Source organism: Balaenoptera physalus (assembly GCF_965194825.1).
Source record: "Balaenoptera physalus genome assembly, chromosome: 13".
Classification (NCBI taxonomy): domain Eukaryota; kingdom Metazoa; phylum Chordata; class Mammalia; order Artiodactyla; family Balaenopteridae; genus Balaenoptera; species Balaenoptera physalus.
In genome coordinates, this window is record NC_138892.1 from 62,747,127 (window position 1) to 62,765,595 (window position 18,469).

General features: G+C 56.8%; 2 protein-coding genes across 5 annotated transcripts; both read right to left on the bottom strand.

Moving 5' to 3' along the window:
* Positions 1–1,234: 1,234 nt before the first annotated feature.
* On the bottom strand, positions 1,235–6,619 carry SMIM41 (small integral membrane protein 41). The gene is made up of 2 exons (XM_082422503.1): positions 3,157–6,619; positions 1,235–1,745 (listed from the first exon to the last, which is right to left on the bottom strand). The coding sequence occupies exon 1, from the start codon at positions 4,916–4,918 to the stop codon at positions 4,643–4,645; it is 276 nt and encodes a 91-aa protein (XP_082278629.1). The 5' UTR covers positions 4,919–6,619; the 3' UTR covers positions 1,235–1,745; positions 3,157–4,642.
* Positions 6,620–6,888: 269 nt separating this feature from the next.
* Positions 6,889–14,012, bottom strand: ATG101 (autophagy related 101). 4 transcript variants are annotated; one of them, XM_082422500.1, is made up of 4 exons: positions 13,675–14,012; positions 13,011–13,152; positions 9,976–10,303; positions 6,889–7,600 (listed from the first exon to the last, which is right to left on the bottom strand). In XM_082422500.1, exons 3-4 carry the CDS (start codon positions 10,225–10,227, stop codon positions 7,196–7,198), a joined length of 657 nt encoding a protein of 218 aa, XP_082278626.1. In that variant the 5' UTR covers positions 10,228–10,303; positions 13,011–13,152; positions 13,675–14,012; the 3' UTR covers positions 6,889–7,195. The 4 variants fall into 4 exon arrangements, with proteins under 4 accessions (XP_082278626.1, XP_082278628.1, XP_082278625.1 ...); XM_082422502.1 differs by lacking the exon at positions 13,675–14,012 and adding an exon at positions 13,476–13,565; XM_082422499.1 differs by lacking the exon at positions 13,675–14,012 and adding an exon at positions 13,411–13,494.
* Positions 14,013–18,469: the final 4,457 nt, after the last annotated feature.

The following is an 18,469-nucleotide window of genomic DNA, read 5'->3' on the forward strand; positions in this document are numbered from 1 at the left end:
CGCAGGCTCAGTAGTTGTGGCGCACGGGCTTAGTTGCTCCGCGGCATGTGGGATCTTCCCCGACCAGGGCTCGAACCCGTGTCCCCTGCATTGGCAGGCGGATTCTTAACCACTGCGCCACCAGGAAAGCCCTTTTGCTGGGTCTTGATCACAGCCTCCTTGCTGTCTCTCTACCTCCAGCCTGCTCCCACCCACAGACTTACCCCCCATTCCCTAAGATCCAGATCTTACCATGTCACTTCCCAGCTTAAAACCCTCCAGAGCCCTCACTGCCTCCAGGGTAAATTCCACTCCCGTCCAGGCTACCACTCCTCTGGTCTCACGTCCCTTCACAGCCAGCTCTACTTACCTGCTTCTAGGGTACCACCAGCCCCACACCCCACTGCGCCTCTGCCCCGAACGTTCTTCCTCCCCTTCTTCGCTCTGTGAATGCCCATTCAGTACCCCTTCCTCTACAAGCCGAGCCAGTCACGCTCTGCTCTTGGCTCTGTCAACGCTGGGCGCTTCTTACTGTCTGCGTTAGCTTCAGTCTCGTAAGCATCACTCTTTACTGGACTGTGAGCTCCTTGAGGGCAGGGCCTCTGCCTCACTCATCTCATCCGCAGCCCCAGAGCCAGCCTGGCACAGAGCAGTCCCTCAATAAACACTCATGGAAAAGATGAATAATCGGAGTGTTCCCGGGAACAGGGTGGGTGGTGGGTGGTTCTATACCTTTTCTCTGGGGGTGGCCAGGTTCGGAGGAAAAAATAACAACGTCACATGATGATCACCGCCTTTTATCTACAGACAAGCACACTATATATTTGATCCTCATGCCATTGTTGCTTCCATTTTATGGAGGAAGATACTGAGGTTCATGAAGGTTTACAGTGTAGAATTCAGTGCACACGCTCACAAAATCCACTCTTTTTTTGAGGCACAAGCTCTGGCCAGCCTATGGTCAGACGTCAATAGGTCAGCTGAATGAAGACGTGTTCTTGCCCACACTGGCCACAGGGGGGCAATCGATTGTTGGCGTGAGAGTCACTGCCCCACTCTTACCCACCCTTGGAAAGCTTTGGATCTGGGTGTGGAAAGGGAATAGCCAGCACTGAGGAGAGACCAGGGGAGAGGGGCCATGTCTGGGGTTGCTATTTCAGGATCTGCCAGAAACAGTCCAAACTGGAGCGGGGCCCGGGGGTTACCGCTAATGCCAAGAGTCAGGAGCTGGAAACATAGACCGTATACCCCAAACTTGCATTACCAGCATATTTAATAACAAGCCAAAGGAAGAGATAGGGCAGTGATGGGGCATTGCTGGGGCACCCAAGACCTCCAAATGGGGGACAGTGACCCACAGCCCTCAGCAGGGACAAGTCACTGGCTTGTCAGACCACGGCCACCCTGCATCAGAGATGGGACAGGGCCCAGCAGGCAGGGGGCTGGTCAGCGTCTGCGGGCACTGAGCATCCTGGGGGTGTAGCCTCTTCAGTGTCCAGGACACACAGCAGTTGCCCGGGGGCCCATTCATTCCTGGAGCGCTGACCTCCCAGACCCACACCATGAGCACTTCAGGAGGTTGGATGGAGCAGATCAGAGGCAGCAGCTGAGTGCAAGGATCCCAAGTTGAGGTCTCAGCACAATCCAGGTTTCTCCCAGGCTGTCATCTGCACCGCACATGGATCAAAGGTAGCAGGAGTTCCCCGTGCAGCCGATGCGCTGGAATGAGAGCTCTCTGGGAGACAGACCACGCAAGGTTCGGGAATCTGTAACAGACAGCCACCCCCTGTCTTTGCTGGGAAGGGAGCCAAGGAATGACAGACCTTTCCAGCTCAGAGTGAGACTCAGGGGCTGGAGGAAGGTTAAGGCAAGACGTCCAACCATCTGTGGCCCCGGCCTTTCCATCAAGGACAGCATAGGCTAATGGGCCATCTTGCTGGTGACCAGGTGCCTGGCCTCACTCCACGGCACTCAGACCTACAGCCATGCCCCACCTCTCCCTCCCAGCCGGAGTCTGAGAAATGCCTTGACAGCAGCACCCATTTCCCAATTTTCTAAATTCTTTTCCTCCCCACTCAGTCTGACAGCCTTGACCAGGGTCAGAGTTCCACAGCAAACATCTCAGTATCTTTCTCCAGGAACACTGAGGTCTCCAGCACATGCCACGGGCCAGCTACCCAAGCACTGAGCTGAAGGGACAGCAAAGGCAGGAAGTTGGATGAAGAAAGCCTTTGCCTACCCCCTCTTCTCTCACCCCACCGGGACACCCCCAGCCCTGCCTGGGTGCGAGCAGACACCATGATGCTGGGGGCACAGTCCGTCCCTCCATCAAATCTCTCTATGCCTCTAACACCAGCCAGACTTGAACCCAAAGGCCAACGCAAGTCATCACCTTGACCTCCGATCCCTCTGCCCTGTCCACTTGGATTTTTTTTCCATAGGTGTATATATTCCAGCTGACCCTCTGAGCTCACCCCCACCCTCAGGTTCGGGCCAGGAAAGCTTAGCCCAGCTGGTTGGGGAGTTGCTGAGGCACCTGGAAGGCCATTGCCAGCAGCAAGAAGGTATCTAGCAAGGCTGCTGGGAAGTAAGGATGGGAAGGAGGACACGGAGCGGGAAGGGAGGAGTTGAGGTTCCAGTCCCAGAAACCATATGCCGAATGTGGTGTGAAGGTTCATTCTTTTGGGAAGAGAGGCCATATTTTGCATCAGCATCTCAAAGAGTGGTGAGAAATCAGGGAAAGAGAGGACAGAGCAAAGAGGGCAACCCAAGGGGTCCTTCTCACTCAGGGATGCCACCCCACCCCCTGAGCTCAGAATCAAGCAGGAGCCCCAGGGTCCAGTTCCGGCTCTGTCATTCACTTGAGCATGTCACTTTCTTCTCTCTGAGCTTCCCCATTTGTAAAATGAAGGGTTCACAGCAGAACTGGAGACGCTGTCCCAGATGGGGAAGGAGAAAAGAGCATAGTATGGAGATGGGAGAAAGGATGGAAATGCAGCAAATTCAGCAGAACTTATGGGAAAGGGGGTGGGTGAACCTGGACACAATAAAGAGGGGGAGTTCCAGCCCCTCCCCCAGGACACAGCAAAGGGAGGTGGGGAATGTTCCCGGGCTGGCCTGCCGCCCTAAGGCCAGGAGCAGTCACAAACACACACACACACACACACACACACACACCTGGCCAGCCCTCTCTCCAAGGGGGTGGGATCAGCATGCCTGAGGTGAGAAGTCCACAGCTCAGCAAGGCCAGTGTGGCACAGCTGTCCGGGATTAGCACCAAATCCTGGGCTGCTCTGCACAGACAGGGATCACACGTCGTCAGCTTCACAGCTGAACCCTGCCCACTCCGGCCCCTCACCCCTCATCGGCCCCTCCTTGCCAGCACTCACTCCCTTCTCAGAGGGAAGGTGGGACCCTGCCTCTGCCCTGGCAGGCAGGGGAGGGGCTTTAGAGTGGGAGGGGCAAGAGAGGTCAGAGGCACCCCTGGTGAACAGCCCCACCCACAGAAACCTGGGAATCCCTCGGTACAACACTGAACAGAGGAGACAGACACAGAAGGCTTCCCTCGCCAACCCCTATGGCTCTGCCCAAGGCAGCCTTGGCCTAGAATTACCTTGTCTTTAGGCCACCCAGGCCCTTCCCTCCAGATGGTTCCTGTCCTTGGAGAGACAGAGGCAGGAGGGCCAGATGGAGCCCCTACAGCTGGGAACCCTCAGCCCCAGCTTCCTGGAGCAGCGCGCTCCTGAGGCCCCCCAGCTGTTAGGAATCTTGTCACCTACCCCCCCCGACGCACACCCCAAAGCCCCTTGCTCTGGGCCACACACGTCCCCCCACCTGAGCAGGGGCTGGGGGGAGGAGGCCCCAGCACACCTCCCCATCCCCCAGGGTCATCCAGGCTCCTGGCTCTGCCCTAAAACTCGATCCACACTCCCATCCCTGCCTCAAGAGGGAGGCCGCAGCGAGGAATCATACCCAAACCCCTCTCCGGGGAAAAGGCTTCCTGAAGGAGAGGACGGGAGGAAGCAGAAGCCCGGGGCCTGGGTTGGCTGAGTTCCTGTGGCCATGGCTCTCCCCAGCCTCCCAGTGGGATGGGCAGTGCTGGGGTGACACCACGTTGGGCCTTAGCACTAGGTGGGGCTGGCGCAAAGCGGGGTGGCATGGGTGCAGGGAAGAAGGGCTCCCCAGCACACTGTGGCCCCTCCAGACTCCCTCCTCTTTGATCCGCCCTGCTTCTCCCTCTCCCGCAGTTACACAGTGACCTAGAAAAAGGCCGTGGGTCGGGGCGCCGCTGGGCCGGAGAGACGACCCGACCGGGAGAGAGAGGGAAGGGCAGCCTCTCCGCTCAGATCCCGGCACCCCTGGGATAGCCGCCGGTCCCACCCCGTGGGCTTCCAGAGCTGGAACGGGAGTCGCTGAAAAGCTGGGTCTGTGGCTGAGCGCAGCGAGCCCGGTCAATACGACGGTTTCCAGCCCCTGCGCCCCCAGTCCCGAGGCGCTGCGGCTCTCATCTGGGCGGGCTCTCACCTGTGTGTGCGCGCGCGCCAGCATCGCCGGAGGGCTTCCCGCTGCAGCCGTCTGGCGCTGGGGGCCGCTCCCTCGAAGTCGGGCGTGGAGTCCGCGGGCCGCCGGGAGGCCGCGACCCCCGAGCGCAGCCGGGCGCGCCTTAGGAGTCATCCTCGCCTCCGCTGGCGCCGCCGGGCTCTCCCTCCCGGGACGCGCGCAGCTCTCGGGCCAGCAGCGCTGTCAGACCCTGGGCGCGGAGCAGGAGGCCGGCGCCCAGGAACAGGAGCCCGCAGAGCACGAGCAGCGACAGCACGCCCAGCACCGCCGCCTGCACGGCGCGCGGCCCCTCGGGGGGCTCCGGCAGCACCCCCGACTGGTTGCAACAGGAGCTCAGCCAGGCGGCCCGGGCTGTGACGTCCGCCTTCGAGCCGTTCATGCTTCACGCCGGCTGCCCAGAAGTGCTGGGGACCGCCAGATGTGCGGGAGCCCGGGGCCGGCGGGTGGGCGGCGGCCGCGTCAGGGAGGGGCCCAAGGGGCGGATCCCAGGCGCCGTGCGACCCCACCCCCTGCGTCGGAGCGCTCAGGCCCTTTCTAGACAAAGGGCTCCTCCAGTGTAGCTATGGCCCAGAATCCCAGGGCCGGTTGTTACTTCTCGGCCCAAAGGCCCACAACCACGCACGCACCCAACCGGCCAAACCCAGGAGTCCTGTCCCCAGGGCTCTCCCTCCCCCTTAGCAAAGGTCAGGAGATAGCCCTCCCTCAGAATCCCGAAAAGATCTTCCAGACCACATCCCAGGTGCTGGCAGGGTGCTGCCCCCGCTGAGCGGGACACGGGACAAACAAGGGCCATCCCCACTCCTGGGCTTTCTGTCCCTGGGCCAAAAAGGTCAATACTGCTAGGTGGCCCAGGTGGCCACTGGGACAGGAGGCAAATGAGCAGCCTCTAGACCCTTAGTGATCATAGCCTTCATCGTGCATCATCCCCTTGGGAGCCTCCTGGGGCTGGACAAGCAGGCCAGTGCCTCCTTGGTCCCAGGGGAGGGAGATGGAGGGCAGGAGGACTTTAAGGCCTGCCCCCATTCCTTTGCTCAGGCCCCAGAGCTCAAGGAGAGTTACAGACCAAGGGGAAAGCATAGATTTGAGTTACCAGGGCTCCTGTTCTGACCCTGAGTAAATCAGTCCCCTACCTCCGGGAAATCACACCACCAAAAAGGGATGGAGATGTTACTGAACTGCCCACTAAGGGGAGCTTGCTGCCAACTGGGTGTCCCACAGCCAAGCCAGGGTGGGAGACTGGAGCAGAGCCTGGCTGCAAAAAAGTAGAAAAGTCTGGGGAAGCTGGGATGGAGGAAAGATCCTCCCGCCCAGGTCTCCTGAGAACTCCTGTAGCAACCCTGAGCTCGGTTTCAAACAAAGTCACTGTCGGCAAACACCCGACTCAGCCAACTCCCCACAAGGGATGAGCTGCTGGCCTCTAGGAGGAAAAGAAGGTCCCCCAGACTGCAGCAGGCCAGCTAGGGTCACACCTCATCAAGGACTTGCTGAGAATTGGCCTTCCCCATCTCCAAACCCCTGGGAACCTCCTGAGTTCTCCAACTCCCCAGTGCCCCAGAAGTCAAGGGTAGGACATCAGAAAACCCCTCATGAAATAGCACATGGCCAAGAGTGGCCTGGAATGAGAAAAACGTGCAAACACTTCCTGGCCATCCTGGCACCTAACTGCTCCAGGACCATGGACAAGACCCCCAGCCCCTTTCTCCCTTAGCACAGCTGCTTATGTACTGCTCATTTAGTTTGGTTAGAACTGGCACCTATGTAACAAAAAGCATTGTAAAATATGGAAGACTAAATCAATGAAAAGCACACAGTGGAGTTCACTGATTTTGAGCATGCTTGCCTAGAAATGAGTGAGTTACCAATGTCCTAACAACTGGCGAGGGCCAGCCCAAACTGGAAGAAGTGTTACCGGACACCAGTCTCAAGGTGGCCAACCTCTCTCCAGAGAGAGAAACACCAAATCAAATGAGCTTTCTGGTGCAAGTGGGGGCCTGTGTGTGCTCTATGAAGACAGAGGAGATATTCTTTGGGGTCATCTGAAGGAAGACCAGATAATATAGAAGGCAGGGATGTCATAGTTTCCTTAGGAAGGGAGGAGAAATAGCACAGTCATATCCGAAAGCAGTAGATCCTGATCTGTGTCCTCATTCATGGGACTGACCATGGTCACACCTGCTTATGTGAATGTCCAACAAAGTACAAAATCAATCAGCTTTAATCTATCTTTAATCCCATCCACCCACTCCCCTCATCTTGGAATACTGCCCTCAACACACACGTGTGTCCTGGCAGGTCTGCTATAAAAGTGTTAATGTTTCAGGGCAGAACACCAGCCAAGGGAGAGATGGCTCAACCCAAACTCACATTCTCGACTTTATTCACCATCCTAGTGACGGCTCTTCTGTACAGTGTAGGAAAGGGGACCCCCACCAGGGGTGCGGAGAGACAGTGTAGGCCGGACTTGACCATCAGTGAAGGTGACAAGGATGACCAGAGACTGGCAACCACACAACAGGAAGCCAGGGGTGGCCCTTCCAAGTCTCATCAAAGACCCGGAGCGGGTTCCAGAGCCCCAAGGGCTAACAGGGCCTACCAGTACGATCCCCAGAAGCCAAGGTCCGCAAGCCATCAAGGAGCGCCCAAGGCCCAACGAGGCCTAGAGGGCCAGGGTGTCTTTGATGAGCCTGCGCATGGTGGTGGTGACGGAGGAGCCCAGGGCGTCGGTGATTTGGAAGGAGATCTTGTAGAGATAGGGCTGCACGTCCCGCAAGCCTGTGTCAAACACGTTGTCCACCTCCGACTGCGTGGGCATCTTGGGCAGGTACTCGTGCCGGTTCATCACCTCCACAATGTTGATGATCTTCTCGCAGAGCTTCTCACCCACCTTCTCCCGGCAGATCTGCCGCTCCTGCTCCGTGGCCAGGGCCACCACGTGCACCTTGACCGTCCACACTTCCCAGGGGATGCACTCGTCTGAGAAAGGCCAGCGAGACTTCTTCTTCTGATAGAACTCCAAGGACATCTGCCCCAGCCCATCGCCCCCGGAGTTTCGCAGAGCATCCTGGGGAAGGAGGAGCAAGAGTGAGCAGCCAAAGCCTCCGAGGGGTTCTCGCTCTGTGAGGGCCTGCTTCCTATGCCCCAGGGAACTGCTCTCCTAGCTTCTTTAGCCCTTCGGGGAGGGCAGGGAATAAGACCCGGAGAGTAAAGGATTCGTGTGAAGTGCCACAGCAAGCTGCCGGCCTAAAACTGAATGGTTCAAGCAAACAAAATCTGTGTGCTCACCCAACTCCTCCAGCTTTGCTCAGAAGTGATGTCTTTAAGCACATATTCTGGGCCAGGCAGGCGCTTTACACACACAATCCTGCTCGCTCCTCTCAACAGCTCTGTGCGGCAGGTATGTAACCTCCATTTTACTGAGGCAGAATGAGGCTCAGAGTCACTGGCCAGTCACCCTGCCAAAGTCCCAGGCCAGCGGATGACGGCGCCAGGGTTTGAATCCAGATTTCAAAATCTTTGCCTTTCAACTTTACAAGAAGGGCCTTCCTTCTCCTTCCACAACCCCGCCCCTTTGGACCCCATCCTTCAGAAGGTTCTCCAAAATCACCTTCTCTCCAACGTCTCCTTCTCCCCAGGCCAATTAAGCGCAATCCTACTTCATTCACTCAATGACAACGTAAACTCACAGCCTCTAAAGAAAAGCCCAGTGATCCTTAAATAGAGAGACAGAAGCCAAGGAACCGAAGGGGGACAGGAGGGGAAGGACAGACCAGACCTGGAGCTTCTCCCTCTTCTCCTCTGAGAAGCCAATGGGGCCACCTGGTCCGATAAATCTGCCTGTCCCCCCCGTGGGGTGTGGCGACCCCACACTCCTCCTCCTAGTGCAGCCGAGACCCTAAAGCACCTTTCCGAGTCAGGGCCCACCCAGAAGGTAAGGATGCCTCCCTCAAGTCCTTAACTGCCCATCAGGAGTAAGTCTCTCCTTCACGAACAAACTAAGCTCGTGTGCCCTCAGCTGACAGTAATGACAGCTGCCACTTCTATAATGCTTCCTGTGTGCAGGCTGTCAAGCACTTGGCATAGCTGACTCATTTAATCCTCATGGTGCATATATACCCCATGAGGTGGGTACAATTTTCATCCTAAGTTTACACACAGGGAAACTGAGGCTGGGAGGAGTGGACTCACTTGGCCAAGGTCACACACCTGCTGGGTGGTAGAGCCTGGCTCCAGAGTCTGTGCTCTTACAAGTCCACTGTGTTCCACGTGCCGCTCACAGGCATCTGGAGGACAGAGGGCTGAGTACCGCTGCCTCCCTTTGAAGGGGCACTGGGAAACTCTTATGAACTTGCCCTTTCTAGCCTTGGAGGGATGGGGGTGGGGAGCCCACTGTGGCCTGGGAGAGGGTCCACCCCCTGCAAGGATCACACCTCTGTGGAATGGAAGTCAGACAGACAACCCTCCTCCTCTGACCTCAGGGAACACCTTAAGAGAAATTCCCTTGGTTACTTTAAAATTTAAAAATATGCACTCAGGGCTTCCCTGGTGGCACAGTGGTTAAGAATCCACCTGCCAATGCAGAGGACACGGGTTCGAGCCCTGGTCTGGGAAGATCCCACGTGCCGCGGAGCAACTAGGTCTGTGAGCCACAACTACTGAGCCTGCGCGTCTGGAGCTTGTGCTCCGCAACAAGAGAGGCCACGACAGTGAGAGGCCCGCGCACCGCGATGAAGAGTGGCCCCCGCTTGCCGCAACTAGAGAAAGTCCTTGCACAGAAACGAAAACCAAACACAGCCAAAAATAAATAAATAAATAATAAAATTGAAGTATAGATGTTTAAAAAAGAAAAAAAAAAAAAAAATATGCACTCATTGAAATAGTGAAACACTGCAACACTGAATGAAGACAAAATAAAAATCACGCCTCCATTCCCACCCCGAGGTGACCAACATTAGCAGACTGCCGTGTCCCTTCCACCTTTCCCCTCGCCCCTACAGGCACACACAGACACGTGCCACGCTGCCCAAGAGACACTCCACTTGGATGCCCACTGCCTGAGCCCAGCAACCCTCCCTCTCAGGGAGTTTCATATAAGAAAGGCCCAAATGCAGAAGCAGAAGCAGAGGGCCATCAGTAGAGAGAGCTGCAGGGTCAGAGAGAAGGTCAAGAGCACAGGGGCAATGATGACCCCAGGGGCCCTGACCACCAATGCTACGAGGGCTTCCTGCTCTGCTGCCTTGTATTTTTACGAGGTCCCCTCACCTCCCCGCCCCCCACCAAGCCCTCCTCACCCACAGAAGCTCTGAAAGTGCCTGTTCCTTAGAACCTGAAAGAAGCCGACAAGTACACCCAGGAAGGGCAAGCTGTTCCAGCAGCAAGCCGGGGCGGGGCGGGGACGACACTCAGGGGCCACCTGCCGCCCACTGCGCCCCACCTTACCCTGAACTCCCCGACGACCTTGCGCAGGGCGCGGTCCAGCTCCTCAGAGGAGACACGCACGTAGGTGAAGTCGATGAAGTCGCAGTCAACGTCCTGGGTGCCCACGGTGCCGATGGAGTAGGTGCCCTCCTTCTTGTAGTGGAACTTGCCGGTGCTGCGGTGCAGGAGCACCGTGTGCAGCACCGCCAGCATGGCCTCCTCCACCTGCCGCCCCTCCACCGACACCTCCAGCACCTCCGAGCGACAGTTCATCTTGCAGCCGGTGGCCCACGCCGGGGTCGGGGACGAGAGTAAAGACGGGGGAGCTTCGCCCCACCCGGGGACCGCCCTGCAAAAGGAGCCGGATCAGATGTAGACACCTTCTGCATGACCTGCGTGTCACCTGTTCACTTCCTTCCAGGCCCAGCCCAGCCCCTGCCGCCGCAGCCCGTCTCTGCACTGCGCAGCACGTGCTGGCAGAGAATCACAGACTCTCGGCATCAGAGAAGGGGAGAGCCTCAAAGTTACCAGCCCAAACAACCAGCCCAGGCCTGAATTCCATGACGGTATGCAGTGCGGTTTACAGCAAATGCTCACTGTGCAACACCTGTCAGCCCCTGCCCTTGAGAAGCTGCCAGGATGGAGGAGAGACAGGCAGGTAAACATTACCGGAGTGGTGAGACTACACGGTGGGAATAAGAAGAAAAGGAAGATTGGAATCTGATTTCCTGGGATCTTGAATGACCAGATTAAGGCACCTGGACTCTGTCCCGAGGGCAGTGAAGAGTCAATGCATCACTGTCCGACACTGAATCTGTGCATCAGAAAGTTAACTCTGTTGACAAGCAAAGAATGGCTCGTCACTATTTTGGGGTCACAGACTGCTCTGAGAAGTCAGTGAAAGCTAAGAAGACTGGACTTGAAAACCCGACTGACACATACACACCAAGTCTCACGTTTCCATCCACAGACTGAGGTAAAAACTTGCCAATTTAAGGCAGAAAGGGCTGGGCAAGGAGTCCAGTTAGAGGCCACTACAGCAGTGACACAGAGACAGTGCAATGGGATACGGGAGAGTGAAGTACAGAGTGTGGGGTTTTCACGTCCAAAGGGCCTGGGTCTGAATCCCAGCTCTCCTATATCTTGCTCTGTGACCTTAAGCGAATCATTCAACCTCTGAGTCTATTTTCTTATCTGTAAATTTGGATCGTTATGAGGATTAAATAAAATAACACATGTAAAACACAGTAGAATAGTGGTTAAGAGCAGTGACTCTAAAGCCAGACGGCCTGGGTTGGAACCCCAGCTCTGCCAACTGCTCACTGTGTGATCTTGGGCAAGCTGCCTCACCCCTATGTGCCTCAGTTTCCCCAATCCATAAAAAGGGCATATTCACAATAGCTACCTTGAAAGGGTCGTCTCAAGGACAGGATGAGTAAGTATCTGTAAAGCACTTAAAGCAGTTCCTGACAAGTAGTATTAGCTGCTGTAATTATTTCATTGTCATTGATGAGAGATGACGCAAGGCTACAGGACAGGACTGGTAGAGGGAGTGGGAAGGAAAGAAGAGACTTGAGGGCTTCTCTGGTGGCACAGTGGTTAAGAATCCGCCTGCCAATGCAGGGGACACGGGTTCAAGCCCTGGTCCGGGAAGATCCCACATGCCGCGGAGCAATGAAGCCCGTGCGCCACAACTACTGAGCCTGTGCTCTAGAGCCTGCGATACACAACTACCGAGCCCGTGCGCCACAACTACTGAAGCCCATGCGCCTAGAGCCCGTGCTCCACAACAAGAGAAGCCACCACAATGAGAAGCCCACGCACCGCAACCAAGTGTAGCCCCTGCTCGCCACAACTAGAGAAAGCCCGCACGCAGCAAAGAAGAAGACCCAACATAGCCAAAAATAAAAAAATAAATTTTAAAAATTAAAAAAAAAAGAACAGACTTGAGAACCAGAACTTCATCAGTAACTGAATATGAGCCCAGCAGGAGAGGGATCAGTCAAATTTCTTAGCTGAGAGGGTTCAGCCTACACACCTCCCCTGACAGAGAATTCACTACCTCTCCCAGCAGGCCATTCCGTCTTTTCAAAGCTCTGTGCAGTGATTCCCTCTATGGAAGGAATCTGTCTCTTAGTGCTTCAAACCACTAAGCTTAGTTTTGATATAAAGAGCCACACACAGAATAAGTCTCACCCTTTTTCCACAAAGGAGCCTTTCGGATATTTAAAGGCAATTCTTCCATCACTCCCTTACCCCCCCGTCTACAGATTAAAGGTCTCCAGTCCCCATAAACATGCCAGCTTGACATCACATCTTATATCCTCAGGTCTGGCAGCTCTCTTCAAAGTGTACTGGTCTGTCTCTTTGTCCCTGAAGACAGGGCAGCAGTCCATGGACTGCTGAGAGATCAAGCTGGCTCTGCCTCTCGCTTGGCAATCAGCCCAGGACTACCTGTATTATCAGTTATCTTTTCACAGGTGTTAATCTTGACTGATCTCTCCAACTAGGCAGACAATTCCTTGAGGGCAGGGACTGTATCCTAGTCATCACTGGAATCTCAGTATACCTGATTCCTGGTACAAAGTGACTGCTCAATTCATCCTGATGCAGGAATTGTTGCTGGGTTGGTTCTCTAGTCTAACTCCATCCAGCAATTTCCATTTAAAGATTCCCAGCTCTGGTCCAGCTCCCCTTTCTTCCAAAAACCCCCTCTTGTATCCCCTGCAAACCATCAAACAGGCCATCCATCTCTTCACTTTTGCCCCAAACCCAGGCTCTTCCCTCATTCTCAGCGCTACTCTAGACTCCACTTCTTCAGGAAGTCAATACTAACCAACCTCAGCCTCCTTCCCAACGCGGCCACCTTTCGTCTGTGATGAGCTTGTCTGCTCCCTCACCCCCGACCCCGGTGAGCAGGGGACTTCTCCAAGGCAGGGCCTGGGAAGTCTCGTCCCTTCGGTGTCCCCAAGGCCCAGATCTGCAGAGCACAGGGGCAGAGGCTGACTGATGCCTTCTCTGAGTCAGGCCGGAGCCCAGGGTACCCTCATCCTCACCTTATGCGGAGAGGCTGGAGCGCGGGTCCCTCAGGCTGGATCTTGCCCTTCCTCCTCCTCAGGCGCAGGTACGCCCTCCGCAGGTGCGATCTCCGCAGGTACGCCGCAAACTCCGCGCGCCCGATGAGCCGCAAGAAATGGGCTGAACGCAAAAACACACAGTTATTCGGCTCCGCATCAAGAAACCCCGGCCGGACGCAGGAAGCACTTCCCGTCCGAGTCACGTTTCTCCAGCCACCAGTCCCGGCGAACCTCCACGGTCCAGGGCTACGCGGGAGGAGCGGACTCCTCCAGGTCTCGGGAGCGGCGCCCCGCGCCCAGCCTGGCCGGTCCCGGGAGTTCGAGGCGCGCCCGCGCTCGCACAGAAGAAGGGGGGCGCTCGGCTAGAACGGTCCCCCACCTCCCCGAATCGCCGTCCTGGACCTTCGGGCCACGCAACCACCCTCCCCGCGGGCGCCAGATCACCTCGGCAGGAGGCGGTGCCGGCGCCGGAAGCCCTGACCCTCCTCTGCGAGCCTGGCCGGTCCCACCTGCTCCATCGGCCTCCGGCGGGGGCGCGAGCAAGGCTGGCCGAGCCCTGACACTAGTGCAGCTACCCAGATAGTTCTACCTCCACTCCAGAGGACAAACAGACTCATACGCTGCTCTATAATTTGAAAGCTACCTTTTTCTGGATTATCTGTCGGCTTTTAAGATTTGATGGTAAGAAGTATCTCCCTCATTTGGACGAGTCCATTCACTCCCACCACCGAGGATGTTGTGTTTCGGCTGGAACAACTCACTTCCGCCATAGAGATTAGAGGGAAGGAGGGGCCTGATGGGCTCTGTGCTGCCTCCCTTGGCCGAGAGTAGTCATCGGCGGCGAGCCACCCCTGGAACGGAGCCCCAAGTCTGGGCTCAGAGTACTGGAAGGGGCATCGATCCCCCAAGATGAGGGGCATGCCATTTGGAGAGGTGCCCTGGAGATGAGCTCACACCAGTGTTCTGAGTGAATGGCAAAACTTTAGCTTGTTCAATGTGCATGATAGACAAGATCCCCGACCCCACAAAGATGCTGGACAAAGGGGCTTAACCTTACTCCGTTATCTTCACACAGGAGCACTTCTTGGTGCTCTGCCATGACGGATCTGGTGACATTTCTTGTAAAGCTTGTAATTGTGCCATTGCCTCTGTGTCTGCCTCTTGATGTCATTCATCCATTCTGATTTTCTCCTCTATAAATGGGGTCTGGGGAAGGAGAAAGCTGCCTGCTTTACAGACCAGCATCCTCTTCTAGAGCCTGGACTTAACCAGAAGGGAATCAGGATAAAATATTGAGAGGGGAGGATCTGTAAGGAGCCAAAGGAGGGGGACCCAGGGAGGTTAGAACCAGCCCCGGGGAGGGGGAACAAACAGAGCCTAGAGACTTCCCTGGCGACCCAGTGGTTAAGACTCCCCACTTCCACCGCAAGGGGCGCGGGTTCGATCGCTGGTGGGGGAACTAAGACCCTGCATGCCCTGTGACCAAAAAAAAAAAACAGAGCCTAACTTCCAGAGACTGCCAGTGAGTGAGGGGAGTGAATGACCGCTCTCTGTCCCCTGACACACTCATCTCAGGGCCCTTCACTGCCACTGTCCTGACATCCCCATCATCACCACTGCCAGTCACCGAGCTTTCCAAGGTACCACACCAGCACTTCACATGCACTAGTGCGTTGATTTCTCCAACTGCCTTTGAAAGTAAATACAGGTTCCCCCCAATTTACAGATAATGAAACTGAGGCTCAGTGATATGTAGTGATGTGCTGTGACGGCTAATGTTATGTCTCAACTCGACTGTGCCACAGAGTGCCCAGACATTTGGTCAAACATTATTCTGAGTGTGTCTTTGAGGGTCTTTCTGGAAGAGATTAACATTTGAATGCAGACTTAGTAAAGCAGATTACCTTCCCTAAGGAGGGTGGGCCCCATCCAATCAGTTGAAGGCCTGAATAGAATAAAAGGTTCTGACCCTCCCTGACTGCTTTCAAGATGGGACATCAGACTTGAAGTGAACTATCTGCTCCTCCTGGGCCTCGAGCCTGCCCGCATTTGGAATCGCACCATCGGCTCTCCTGGATCTCCAGCTTGCTGACTGTAGATCTTGGGACCTGTCAGCTCCCATAATCACATGAGCCAATTCCTCATAATATATCTCTTTCTATATATACACATCCTATTGGATCTCTTTCTCTGGAAAACCCTGACTAATACATTTGCCAAAGCCACACAGCTACTCTTTCCTCATTCTGCCAGTCTTTTTACCCACTCTCCTCCCTCCACACCTCACCTTGTCCCTGGAGCCTTTCCTGCCTGAGCCCCCTCACCTATCTTATCTCACATCCAGACACTGGCCAGTCCTTGCCTCCTCGTACCTCCCTGAATCCTTACAGGGCCATTCTCATTGCAACTCTGACCCTGAGTCCTACACACAGCAGGGTGGTCCTGTCAGGGAGCAAGGGTCTCAGCCCAAAAAAATGAGGCTGTGTGGAATGAATTCTCCCATCCTATGCCACTACTCCTGATGACCCAGATGGAATCATTCAATCATGCCACACCTGTGTAACTGTCCCCATGCCAGGCCGATGTCCTACCAAGGGGGACAAGTCACAATCCTGGCCCTCCAGGAACTCAGAGTCTCACAGAGGAAATGGACCAGAAGTTGTACCTGGGTGAGAAAACACAACCAATGGTATGAAAAATGGCAGCAGGTTTTGCAGGGGCCAGAAGGGGCCAGGATGGAAGCCACTGCTGTCATCCCAGAAAGATGCCTGTGGCCTGGAATAGAAAGTGACACATTCAGAGTGAAGAGGAGTCCCAAGCCCTGCTCTCAGCAAGCTGGGAGGTGACTGGGCACCAGTGGAAAACCAGGACGCCTGCAGAGAGCACACAACAGCAACCTGAGGAGATGGACAAGAAGGGGGCTTGGCAATTCCACGAAGAAGTGGGGCTACAGGGAATTATGCTGGGGAGGCTTCCTGGAGAAGGAGACAGAAAAGAGCTGGAGAAAGAGGTCTCACTGAGGGCTGAGAGTGGGAACTGAGAGTTCCGAGGCAGGACAGGCCAGGACAGAGGGAGCTGACTTCTCAGCCAGAGTCACGGCCAGCCAGTCAGACAGGCGACTGGCGAAGGCCCTCTGAGGCACATCTGCAGCAAAGGCTTTGTGGAGGGACCTCGAAGGCCAACCCAAGACCTTGGGAGTAGGCAGCTGGCTTCGCATGGCGAGTGTGGCCTCGGATGGCCCCGCCCCATCCTAGTGCGCCCAGGGGAGAGCTGAGCCCTGAAGCTGGCCCTACAGGCCACCCCCAGCCACTCCAGAGCTGACCCCAGTGCGTCACAGGGAGTGACTCAAGCCTCTGCAGCAACAATGAGTGGGACTGACGTCAGGCTGGGGGCCCCTGACAGTGGCCAGCTTGGCTGTGTAGCCGGCACTCTGCCTGCTGACCCTCTAATCTGAGCCAAGCCACAGGGGCGATGAGGACCAGCTGTCCCCTTCTGACATCTGCCCCCTGGGATCCTGGGCAGGGGTTGCTCCACCTCCCACCCTTTCTGGATGTCACTCCCAGCCCCACCTCTTCCAAGGCAGAGGAAATGGCTGGGCGGATGAGAGTGGCAGAGAGCATGAGAAAGAGGTGGCTCCCAGCCCAGTCTCATCAGGCAGCCTCTAGACCTGGGCTGGGTGGGAGGTGGCACATCTGCTGCCCTTTCCCCTGGGATACATGGGGCTCTGTCCTTCTGTGATGGGGAAGGGTGGTGTGCCTCTTTCTCTGAGAAGATCTACGTGTTTGTCTCTCTGGCCAAACTGGGGCGGTGCTTTATTTCTGTGTCCTGCCGGGGTACGGGGTCAATCTCTCCTTCCTGAGAGGTCTGTGCCTCTGTTCCTTTGGGAAGTGTGTGCACATCTGTTGTTCTTTGGAGCAGAGGATTCTGCGAGGCTATCCTTGCAAAAGAAGAGGCCTGTTTACCCACCCTTGGTAAGGGAGTCTCTCCACCTACTCCTGGGGGGCTGCTTTTCTGTCCCAGGTTTCCTATCGGGTGGGGTCACCTCTGTAGCTATCCTCATGGTACCCCAGTTACCTGGGATGGGGTCCAGGTCTGCTGCTTGGGCTACCCCAAGGCTGGGCGGGAGCCCGGGTGGCGGCCCTTTCCCTCTGATGTTCCTTGACCAGGGCAGTGACAGTCAGCACCCTGCCCGCCCGGCTCGCAGCTGGGCACTGCTCCCTGCTAACGCAGCATGTACTGAGACAGGCCCCCCCTGCACTCCCCTCCCCAGCCCAGCTGCCACCCCCGGCCCTCACAGCCGAGCTGCCATGATTTATGGTCCTGAGCCAGCACCTGGGTGAGACCTTGAGGAGACCTCAAGTGGCCCCCTGGCCTGGCAGGGTCAGGGCCCAGCAGGAGGCAAAGGGGAACCAGGGTGGTGGGCAGGATGGCCGGAGCATGGGCCTAGGGGTGGGGGACGGGAGGCAGACGAGGCCAGAGCCCCCAGAGCCCTCAGAGTCCAGCTGGGGACCCTGGAATGTGCCTCCCGCCCTCAGAATGTCCCCAGCTGTGTGGGGAAGGGGATATTGAAAGGGTGGAGGGGGGTTTCCTCAGCCTTGCACTCCTTCCTGCCCTTCCCACAGGGGGCTGGATGTTTCCAAGTCCCACTAGGCAGCCTAGGCCTTACCCAAACAGCCCCCAGCCCGGGGGCCAGGGCAGGGCTGGCAGCGGCCTGAGCCTGAAGCAGGGAGGAGCAGCGGTTTGGGGCTCCAGGGAGAGCAGAGCAGCCGCCGGCTGAGCTGTGGGGCTGCAAGGCCAGGCCCGGACAGGGAGGCAAGGCGGACGGACGGCGGCGCATCCCTTCAGCCTCATGTTCTGAGAAGGCCCAGCAGCCCTGGGGTCACTGCTAAAGTCAGGGGCTCGGCGGGGCTGGAGCTCATCCAGATTTAAGCTAAAACACGCTGGGAATCCTCAGCCCCAGCTCTCACGTGAGGGGACCCAGCAGTGCCCTCAGCCGGAACAGGCCCAACACAGCTGCCTCACGGCCACGGAAGGACATCGCTAGACCTGCGGACCGTCCAGCCACCACACAGCAGCCTGCCACCTCTGACAGGCTGTCGCAGGCTTCCCTCTGCGGCCACAGAGCCGGCTGCCACCCAGCCCGGCGCACGGACACTCAGAGCAACCGTGCGGTATCGTACAGCTCAAGTACCGGCTGGTTGCCTGTGACCTTCAGAAGCTTCTCGACTTCCTTGAGGCCGACCCTCACCACCTAGCTCCATAACCACGTCTGGGTGTAGGACGGCTTCCCCCATCCCAGGCCCCAGTGAAGGGCCATTGGCCCCTGCTCAGAGCCCAGACCTCAGAGCTATGGCCCCAGTCACCGAGCCACCTCCAGACTGGGGAGGGGGCCAGGGCCTCTAGGCACAGGGCCCTGCGTGGGTGGGGTGTGGGGAGAC

Coding starts and splice junctions, on each gene's coding strand:
- SMIM41 (XM_082422503.1), bottom strand. CDS start 4,918: ATGAACGGCTCGAAGGCGGACGTCACAGCCCGGGCCGCCTGGCTGAGC.
- ATG101 (XM_082422500.1), bottom strand. CDS start 10,227: ATGAACTGTCGCTCGGAGGTGCTGGAGGTGTCGGTGGAGGGGCGGCAG. Junction 7,601..9,975: donor AGGTCGTCGGGGAGTTCAGG/GTAAGGTGGGGC, acceptor CTCCTTCCCCAG/GATGCTCTGCGAAACTCCGG.